This window comes from Arvicola amphibius, chromosome 9 (genome assembly GCF_903992535.2).
Source record: "Arvicola amphibius chromosome 9, mArvAmp1.2, whole genome shotgun sequence".
In the NCBI taxonomy this organism is placed as follows: domain Eukaryota; kingdom Metazoa; phylum Chordata; class Mammalia; order Rodentia; family Cricetidae; genus Arvicola; species Arvicola amphibius.
This window is the reverse complement of record NC_052055.2, coordinates 50,076,878-50,088,004: the sequence shown is the minus strand read 5'-3', so window position 1 is coordinate 50,088,004 and position 11,127 is coordinate 50,076,878. Positions and strand designations below refer to the sequence as shown.

Genomic DNA, 11,127 nt, shown 5'->3' with positions numbered 1-11,127 from the left:
TTACTACATGTGGAAAGCCCACCCTACAAGTTGGTGATATTTTTATTGACTATGGTCCTCATCCCAATAAAACAGAAAGGGAGCCGAGCATCTGTACCCATCGTAAGCATCTGCTCCCATCTTTGCTTTCTGGCTGTGGTGCAAGCTGCCTCAAACTTTTGTTGCCATGTTGTTCCTGGCCTCAGGACTCAGAGACATAAAACCCATACTTTTTTCTTGTTCTGTCATCTACAGGAAAACATTTGGGAATCAAAACTGTTTTTCAGCATTCTAGTAATATCTCATCATCTCCTCCCATTACTAATACTGTGATAGTGGTACCCATCTGGGAGGTAGTAAACTGCTCAACCTGAGCTACCTGTATTTCCTGGGCTTGTAGCTCCTGGGCTGTGCTCCTTAGGGGTGCTGCTTCCCTCAACACTAGATGTGGGTACAGTGCTGCCCACTGCCACTGTAGGGGTCCCTCCAGATGATGTCTGGGAGATACCTGCTGATTTCCAATGATAAATAAAAATAGTTAAAAATTGCAAAGCAACATATTATTATGAATAGGATGCAAACTTTGATTTCCTCTTCCTTGAAAAATTTGTAAGCCAGGTGTTGTGGTGTATGCCTTTAATCCAACACTCGCTGGAAATCAGTGAGCAGATCTCTGAGTAGCTTGTCAGCTCAGTCTACAAAGTAAGTTTTAGGTCAGCTAAAACTACACAGTGAGATCTTGTCACCAAAATAAATAAATAAGAAGTTATATATCCATATAAGCTTGAGTGGCATCCTAAATACTTTCTCAAGGTAAATTGAAAGTAAACCAAATCTACTGAGATGCCCATGGATTATGAAGCATCATAATTGTGCAAAATTCCTCATAGTGATGCTGATAATTTTAGGATTGTCTTAGGACCCTGTGAGCATCTTTGCACAGAGGACTGAGTGCAGCATTATTCTCCAGCTCCTGTATCTCATGATTGTTATTTTTTTTCACAAAATGAAGCTTGTGAGATTGCACGTTTCCCTATTTGTTCATCACATACCACTGTGTACGTAAGTTACAACAAAACCAATACTTGATATGTTCATCCTCTCTTGGACACTTGGCATCTATAGTGGCTGATCTTCATTATCTGCTCTAATGTATCTAAAATCACGTTACACATTTCTAGGCTATCTCTGAGTATGTTTGCAGAGATGTGTCCCTGAGAAGGGAAGACCTAGTATGGTAGTTGAGAGTATCCCATGTGTTGGGGTCCAAGAATAAACGAAACAAAGCACCAGCATGCGTTACTCTGCTTCCTCACTGTGAACAGTATAACCAGTCATTTCATGATCCCGATGCCACAGATAGAATTCTGTCACTTATATAACGTCCCTGCCAGGAAGGACTTTATCCTTAAGCTGTGAGCAAAATCAACACTTTCTTAACTGGTCGGGTGTTATTCATAGAAATAAAAGTAACATTGCATGACATCAACAAGGTTCAGCTTCCCCACAGAACTTCATCTCACTACATGTTGTATGAAACACTTTCTTATCTCCAGCCTGAAGGATCCTCTCATACCTGTTATTCCCGATGTGTTTTCACTGGGAGCTCCTGTGGTGGCTGCATGAGCTCCTCCACTTGTTCCTATAGCAAGAACAGTGATTTGTGTCACAGTGATAACCACAGCAGCCTCCCAAAGGCAATTACTTCATAATTACACTCGTGCCATTCATTTCTACAGTGTGGTCCTCGGCCACTTTGCTTGCTCTCATTATCACACTCAATCTGGTTACAGTTAATGTTAGTCCACAAAAGAGTCCCGGTGGACCCTCCTCTGTCTTGCCTGCTGGGTTTCCAGAGGTGACTCCTGTGCGTGGGGCTCCAGATGTGGGCTCTGTGCCTGCTCCTGAAGTAACTCCCACAGACTCTCCAGTTGTACCTGGTAAACAAAGAGGACTGCTTAAAATGTGTGTTATTAAAGTCCTTTTGAAGGGAGACATCGTTAGGTATACATCCATGCATCATGCTGCAAGCATCTCTATCCCTCCCCTGCAGCCGTGCTTTTACTTCTTTTACCAATTTAGTTGGCAGGAAGATGTGCTTGTCCTGACTTACCCAGGTTTCCTCGGCTTGTTGCAGTGCTGATGTGTACACTGGAAGTTCCGGTTTCCTTGTCAGTAGATGTGGTTGTGGGTGTAGAAAGGACTCCACCTTATTAATAAACACGGGTCAAAAATCTCATAAACAAATCCTCTGATTTCATACATTATTTTTTCATCATTTTCCCCTCCCACAACTCCTCCCAGAGTCTACCCACCCTACTTTGTTCTCCCCTTTTCTCTTATGCTCTCCCACTCTCTCTCTCTTTTATATACACACACACGTGCACACACACACACACCACACAAACACATGCACACCAAACCCTACAAAATTACAAAAGTGAAAATCAGATCAAGCAAAAAATCAGTGAGACAAAAAATGCCAAAATGAAGCAAAAGTTCACAAATACACACACAGAAAAAAATAGCTCATTATATGTTGGCCAACTACTGTTGGACATAGTGCATGCCTTGGAGTATGGTTTATATACCCAGTGACACTCCATTGGAGAAAACTGATTTTTCCTTTGCCAGCAGAGATCAACTGCAAATAGATAGTTGGTTAGTCATGGGATGGAATGACCCCATCTGGCTTGGACCCGTGCAGACCCTGTGTGTGCTCTCACAGGCTCTGTGAGCTCATATGTGCAGCTCCCGTGTGTGCTCTCACGGGTTCTGTGATCTCATATGTGCAGCTCCTGTGTGTGCTCTCACAGTCTCTGTGAGCTCATATGTACATCAATACTGTGGTGTTTGGAAGAGGCCCTTTCCTTGGAGTCTTCCATACCCTCTGGCTCTTCCCCTCCTCCTCTTCATAGCTCCCTGAGTTCTGAGGGCTAAGCTGAATTTTAAATAATCTGTGGTCATTGAGCATCCTTTATAGTTTTCAAGATATTGCAGAGAGATGATTTGAAAAGGATGAGAAAAAAAATGTCCCAAATGTAGTATTTTAAATTGATCTTTTCTTTTATATAAGCCTTCAATGAAAAGATGTAACTTTTATCTAAAGTACCAAATTTCCCATGTTGTGCTTGTTCCTTGTTTCTGATGGAGTGAGTCTTGCTTTCAGTGTGAGCAATATGCTTGTAACAGGTTCTCTGATACAGAAAGACAGGTCACGCTATTTTCTGCTTTCAAGGCATCTTTGATTTTCCTACACTTCAGCACCTCCTCTATCCCAATAATGATCAAAAACATGATCCGGAGAACCACAGTATCTGCCTATTTCCTTGCTGAATGTGGGTAAGTTTGGTCAGATTTACTCATTTAGCAGTAGGATACTGGAAATGAATATTCCATAATTTAGAACACACATGGGAAGCAAGTGTGGGCTTTCCTGAAATCCTTACCTGAGCCCTTCTTTTAGATGTTTGGATTCTATGAGTCTGTAATATCCCAGGACAGACATCTCAAATTTTCTCTAGTTGGTAGCAAGAATGTCTCAGATCCTTGCAAATCCATAGGATGCTCTCTTTTACTCACCTGATTTGCTACTAGCAGAGCCTATGGATGTCATGGTGGAGGTTCTGGAGCCGGTAGTGGTCAAGCCTGAAAACATTTCTGTGGTCCCTGGAACTAAGAATGGGTTTGGACTTGGATTATTAGGCATGTTTCTCATGACATTACTATGGGTATTTGGCAATGTCAGAAAAGTAAGTTACAGGCACCGTTCTCCAGATCTCCTCAGACCTGTTTCCAATTCCAGTTAGAAGCTTTATAATATAAATCTTCACAGTAAGCAGGAGCGTGAGATGTTATGGCAACATGTTCAGCACAACTGAGTTGCCAGAACCTATGGCTATACTGCCAGAAGCTCCAGGTTTTGCCCCTGGTACCTGATGTGCATTCACAGAGATTTAGCATAAACTGTCATATGCTCCCTTATTGTGCACAGTAACAGTGTGTTCAACCTAAGTTTGTGTCTGCTGTAGGAAGTGACAGAGACCTACACATAGAGACAATGAGACTGTTAATAAAAGCAGTATGAGAGTAGGAAAAATAAAAGTGACAGAAACAGGAAAAGAGGTCAAAGGATCAAACTATATCTTTTTGGAGATGCTAAAATAAGAGACACTAAAGACTCCACTAAAATCTCTTAGAACTGATACATGAATTCATCAAATGGCAGGATACAAAACTAGCATACAAAAATCAGTAGCTTTCCTATATACCAACAATAAACAGACTAAAAGAAGAAATCAGGGAAACACTTCCAGTCACAGTAGCCACAAAAATAAAATAAAATAAAAAATAAAATAAAATAGCTGGGAACCACCTAACTAAGAAAACAAAAGACCCCTACATTACAACTTGAAAGACAATTGTTAGGAACATAGATGAAAACATTTTGTGCAACTCAAATCCATTTTATGGTCCCTGAAATAAATTGATGGCTGAGCTTGCCACCAGGTATCTCTGATAAGACCTAGGCCTCAGAAACAAGCCTCTGGCAGACCACTAGAAGGCTCAAATAGGAGCCTAGCCCTGGACAGATCATGTTGTGTAAAAAACTAACCCCAAGTTTGTGCTGATATTCTGGTAAAACCAGCCCTAAGCTGTGAGGCCTCACAGCACCAAGCTACCAGACAATAAGATGAAAAAAAAAAAAACTTGGAACTTTGGGAATGGTCTCTAGAATAGTTAAGCCATATTCCCTAAACACAGCTTCTCTACACTTGTGTTGATACCCATAGTCAAGAGGACTTGAGACTTTGTGTGTGACCCTCGTTTCAGTGACCATTGATCTTCTGGTACTATTGCTCACTCAGACAGGCCTGTGTGGCAGCTCTAGCTGCTAGCCTAAGTTCTCAAGGACTTCCTGGGACCTCCATCAGTGCCATCCTTCCAAGCTGCCACATCTGAAGGACTTTGGCAGATGTGGGTCGAGCCTGCAAGCTTCCAAATCATCAAGAGAGATTTAGCAGTGGAAGCCTCCAGTGGCTTCTACTCAAAAACTGCTCCCTGCTTCATAAGGTATCTATTTACCTTTTATATTAGTAGGCTACTGTAAGGAATGTTTGTGTGAGTAAACTGAGCATATTAAAAGACCAATCTGCATGGACTTGGGTATGACTGAGTGCTTTACAGCTCATAGACCATGCTCACTGCAACAGTGAAGAGAGAAATTGAGGAAGACATTGGAAGACAGAGAGACCTTCCATCTTTATGGATAAGAAGATTTAGTCTTGTAGAAACGATCATCCTGCAAAAGCACCCTACAAATTCAATGAATTCCAACCAGAATCCAATGCCATTCTTTGGAAATATAGAAAAAGCAATCCAAAAGTTTATATGAAGCACAAGAGACCAAAAAAGATGAGGCAAAACAATTCTACACAAAATACTAAGGGAACTATTACCATGCTTGATTTTGGATTGTACTGCAGAGTCACAATAATAAAAGCATCATGGCATTATTACAAAAACACACATGGGCCAGGCCAGTGGGATAGAACGTAGGACCCACACATGAGTCCACAAAGCTACATATTTTTCAAAAATATCAAAATATATACATTGGAGATAAATAGTCTCTTCAACAAATGGTGATAAAAAAAAAAACTGGGATCTCAATAGGCAGAAAAATGAAACCAAAATTCTTATCTATGAGTTAGTGTTTGTCATGTGACATAAATATAACATAATGGGAAGAAGGACCATCAGCCAAGGAATTGCTAAAGATATCAGCTAGTTGATTTTGCTTTATAAAAATCTGCCACTATTACTCTCTTTTCATTTATCTTGGAGTTTAAGTGACTCCATCTTGGTAACCCAAGTGGTTGGCAGAGAATCAGCAAGCCACACTCAAACTTTCTACTGTTGTTTCTCAGATTGGGATATTATTGGAGAAGGATCAGAGTGGTCCTAATGAATAGAACTCTGTAAAAGACTCAGCCTGGTCCCTTGCAGGGCTCCATCTGGATGCAGATGTAGTCATTTTCACCTGTGTGGACTTCTAGTTACAGCCTACTACTGTCTGCCAAGTAGGTGGGCTTTCACTAGAACAGAGCCCTAGAAAACAAAACTGTGAGCCAAATGAATCACTAGCATGTCATCATGTAAGAATCTTGGATTTTGTCCAGTATTCCAGGTGACTTAGCCTATGCACCAGGTCCTTATTATCTTGTATTCTCCACAGGGTAAACTTGCAGTTGAGCAGAAATTAAGAGTTGCTTGTACAAGTATGCTACAGAGCAGAGCTTCAGAGGTTTGTTACATACCTGTTGAGAAGACTGTGCCAATTGTACTTTCACTATTAGCTTCTGTGGTTATATATTGAGAAGTTCTGGTTGACCCTGAAAAAAAGTTTAAAAAAATCAATAATCTAGGCGGAAAATGTACCTTAGAGCTCTAACCCACAGAGAGTGGAAGTATATAACTGTAGCATGATACACACAAATAAATCATTGAAAGGTAAAGATACATGGGAAAACTACCCAAGTGTGATGTTTATATGTGAAAATCACTATCTGGGTAGCATGGCTGGGACCAAGATTCTTTGTTCATCATTAGTGTACCTGTTGTGAGCGCAGAACTAAAGCTTGAGCTTGGGGCAGCTGTGGAGCCCACACTTCCAGTCGTGGAGAGATCAGGAGATGAGGTTCCAGTAGAGTCTGAGAAAACAGGAGAGGACTTTCTCATCTAATGTCACATTGGACTTTGTCACCAATGAGCAAGCTAACTCTCTAATCTTTCCACTATAAAAAAATAGGATAAATAAATAGAGTCATTCCTCTGCACACTTCCCTGCAAACTGCTGATAACATTTAAAAATTATCTTTCAAAAACCTTGCTTTACTTAATGCTATTTTTCAAGTTTTGTAATGGTTGTTTTTGCAAAGACATTTTTCAGCAACTTTATTAAATTATACTAATGCTTACTCTTAAGGGCCAGTTGACTCCAGTTTTCTTCTTTTTCCTAGTTTAATATCATGTTGGCCTCTGATCATGTCCTAAGCATGTCATAAATTATTTCCATTGTCTCATGATATACTTTGAGAATTCACTGACCATAACATGTTTCATGGCATGTTCCAATAGCTCTCTGACCATAAACCCTTTCTGCTCTCAGTGGGTGAACTAAAATGACTACTTAGCCATTGCATACTTTTCAACATATATAATAATGTGTAAAGTAGTGTTGAGGGTAGATAAATGTGTTATTTAATGTTGAATAGCTTATAGTGTAGGTAGCGTTTAGGTTGAATTATCGATATTTGTGTAACCTTTAAGATAATGAGGTCTTGATATGCTTTCTAATGCGCATGCACATATACTTGTTGCCTGCCATTCATGGTACTCTACAGGTGAACTGTTTGCTTAGCTCACAGCTCAAAACCCTTGCTTCAGTCACCCCCAGTTTCTCTGATTTGAGTAAGGTGCTTCTCCCTGCAGACATGTGCCATCGTGAGACTCCTGAGACGCACGTCACTCTCATCTGCTCTTTACTGCTTCTTTAAGAGGGAACTTCCTCACGACACTGCTGGGAAGGCAATGGCTGTGCTTCATTTTCATGAAGTCTCTCTGCACAGCTCGGTCTGGCCTCCAGCTTGTGATGCTCCTGTTTGGCCTCTGTGTGACACTCTTGCAGGCAAGTGTCACCACGCCTACTTAATTCAATTTCACAAAGCCAGCGCCAAAGGGCCGACCAGATAATAAGTACTCAGTAGACATTTGTGTCCTAAATAAATGAAAGTCGTCAAAATACTGTACCCATTTTTTCATCCAAAGAACTGGACATGAGGATATTAAGTGTTCAGTTCAAATTTCTGCTGGCTAATAACACAGCTAGAAATAAAGTCAGCTCTCCAGTACCTGGGATTATGTCCATGCTGCTTTCTGTATGTCTTGGCCTCTGTATCCTATGCCACTTCATAAAGTTTTAAAGTTTTCTTCCTTATACATGAACCATACTGGTGGAAATACTAGAAATCACACATGGCAGGCATTGAAGACATGAAGCAGTATGTTTCTGGTTACTTAAGAAAATGGACATGGAGCAAGTAGGTGGAGTAATTTGACAAGAGGTTTCATTGGGAAGAATTCTCAAAATCGGCAGCAGGCAGACTCCTACAAAGCCCAGCCCAGGTCTCGGTCTCATTTCTCAATAATTAATACCGTCTTTAGATGTTTTAAGTCAATTCTCCTGCTGCTGTGGATACAAAGTTAACACAGACAGACTGTGACACCACAGCCCACAGAGACAATGAAGATAGAACCAAAAGCAAGATACACATGCCAGAGAACTTCAGCAAGATTCCATTACTAACTTTACTTCACCTTTAAGAACCACAACACTCCCAGTTGGAGTACTTTCAATTTGAAGACAATACATCTCATTAAAAGAATCATTATCAGAAGGAAGAGAACAAGTCTCCAAAGCATCCCTTCTAGATATGCTTCAATCACATGAGGTAAAGGTGTCACAGGGCACAGAACACACAACAGATGGGGTACAGCTAGGACATGCATAAATACCCTTCCTGTCACTTATATGACAACTATGGCATCATGCTCCAAAGCAGACCTCAAACACCTAGAACCTCTGAATGAGCAGACTGGAGTATTTAACACAACCACTGTGACATAGCGCCCTATCTTACAACTGAGCTTCAGAAGAGGTAAGCCTGAAATTCTCAATATACTAATAAAAGTAGGGAAAAGCCATTACTAGCAGGAATATATGTCAACCCATCTTTCCTCATGGCTCAGTTAACAAAAATTGATAAAGCATAGCATCCCAGCAATTGTTATTATCTGTAACATTCCAATTCAACTTTCCCATGGCTTGCCAAAGATCTCTTATCTGGAAGGACTTGACATTGCCGGTTTCCACGTCGTAGCTTCTTTGTTAACGAGACATAACTGGTAAGAGCAGGAGCGTCTGCCTTTATACAAACGCTGTCCCTTCCTTCCTATCCTGCAATACAGCAGGGCTGCACTGGGCAACACTGACACGCCTCCCCAGCTGATCCTGCTCATTTCTTTTTCATTTCATTGTAAATTTAAAAGTTAATACTCTTGTTTTTTGTATCCATTCCTGTTTTTTTCTTACATTTAATAATCATTTCATTTTTATAAGAAAATGACATCATGTTTACTTTAAATACAGACCATTTTACCTGACATCTGTACCAGAAATATAAACCTGTGGCATCCAGCCCCTTTCCACTCACAAGCAGCAAACGGTGCTAGAGAGCTAACAACTTTTGCAAGACACCTTGTTTCTTGGAGGAAATACCTACAAACTGATATCTTTCAGAATGAGGGTTGCTTTATCTTATTGGTCTTAGACATCTCCTTCCACTTACATAGGGAACCATGAGTGGCAGCCTGCTGAACAGCTACTGTTCTACTAAATGGTTCTCTGTTTTAACAGTTTTCCCAAATCCTGAATTGTAAATGAGGTTTTTTTCCCCATGTAGCAAATAAGGAGTGAACGTGGGTATTTGGGGGAATTTAAACTGGGATCGGAAAGATAGGAAGAATAAAAGCAGAAATTCAAACTCTCATTTTCCTCATTGCACACCTCACTGCACACAGATCTATCTTTAGAACACCCTAGTGTATTATTTTCTTTCTGTGGTTGGTGCTGTTTCTGGGTAATCACAGCGTGCCAACAAATATCTGTATAGTTTGGAACTGTGGCAGCAAGAGACTGAAAACGCTTGAGGATAAAAGAGATAAATTTTGTTATATTATTTTATAATTGAAGCCCCTCCTCTTTCGTGGTTTTATCAAGACAGTGTTTCTCTGTGAAACAATCCTGGTTATCCTACAACGCCCTCTGTAGACCAGGCTGGCCGCAGACTCACAGAGATCCACCTACCTCTGCCTTCCAAGTGCTGGGATTAAAGGTGTGCACCACCTAAAGATTTTTTTTTCTCTCTTTTGGTTGGAAGCCAATTTTTTATTGTCTTATTTTTTGAGGCAAGTCTCATCCACTTAAAAACTTTTCATTACATTTTATTTTGGAAGGATGATACTGCCATGGCACATAGGTGGCTATGTGGCAGAGTCAAGGAACAACTTGTTGGAGTTAGGGATCCCAGGGATGAGTCCTGGGCCACATTTACCTACTTTACTTGCTAAGTCGTCTCATTGGCCTTTCATTCAAGTTTTTAAACACATTTTCTTTTCAATTTCAATTGTTTAGTGAAACTTTTATTATTTGAAAATGAACTGACTAAAAAGTCATTTTAAAATGCTAACAAACGTTCCAATTTGAAATTGGGGCCTCAGATTGAATGTTGTTACTTCGGTAAATGATTCGGGTCACCTGGCATCAGTCTCTCTTTAAACATTAACATGCAGAGGCATCAGCACTAGAGTCTGAACGAGTCCTAGATTGCGACTCTGCCTGGCACTCTCCAGCAAATAACAGGCAACACACTCCTCTCTGTGATGCTCACGTGTAAAGAGGAGGAAATAAACAATACTATTCTTTGTGTTCCCTGTATCAAATACCAGCGTGTGTCAGATAGAATGATGTCTAGGAATGCCAGGTCCACATGGACCAGGAAGGGAAATTTCTCTATTCTCATGCTATCCACTGCAAGCCTGGGAGTGCAGTTCTAAAGATGCAGAGGTGGGAGTCTCGTGAGGATTCTATCCCAAATGAATTGTACAGTGATAAAAATCCTGCCTCAATTTTTATACATTTAGCTTAATTTAATTCCATATCAAAAGAACACTTGTCAGGGAACAAGTGTTGAATCAAAATCTTCTTGCCTGCCAAACTTTATATCTAAGTGTTTCAGCCAATATACACTGCATTTACAACAAATTACAACTAATAATAAATTCTTCTTTAAAATTTTTATGTTTATATTTTTGTTTCTATTTCCTTATATCTCCCTCACACCTGCCCCAACGTGTGTGTGTGTGTGTGCGTGTGTGTGTGTGTGTGTGTTTGTATGCGGGTATGCAGGAATATGTGTGCCCTGTGGAGGTCAAAGGAAAACCTATAGGAGTAAGTTCTACCATCTCCCATGTGGGTCCTGGAACTAAACTGATGAACACATCACAGTTGGTGGCAAGCACATTTAT

General features: G+C 40.5%; 1 protein-coding gene across 1 annotated transcript in view; it reads right to left on the bottom strand.

Moving 5' to 3' along the window:
* Positions 1 to 3,833: 3,833 nt before the first annotated feature.
* Muc19 (mucin 19, oligomeric) overlaps positions 3,834 to 11,127 on the bottom strand; it is a 53,271-nt gene continuing 45,977 nt past the window's right edge. Inside the window, exons 32-33 of the mRNA XM_042055735.1 lie at positions 6,597 to 6,692; positions 3,834 to 3,914 (exon numbers count right to left, since the gene is read on the bottom strand). Of these exons, the coding sequence (XP_041911669.1) occupies positions 3,834 to 3,914; positions 6,597 to 6,692 (177 nt within the window). The remainder of the gene's footprint in view (positions 3,915 to 6,596; positions 6,693 to 11,127) is intronic.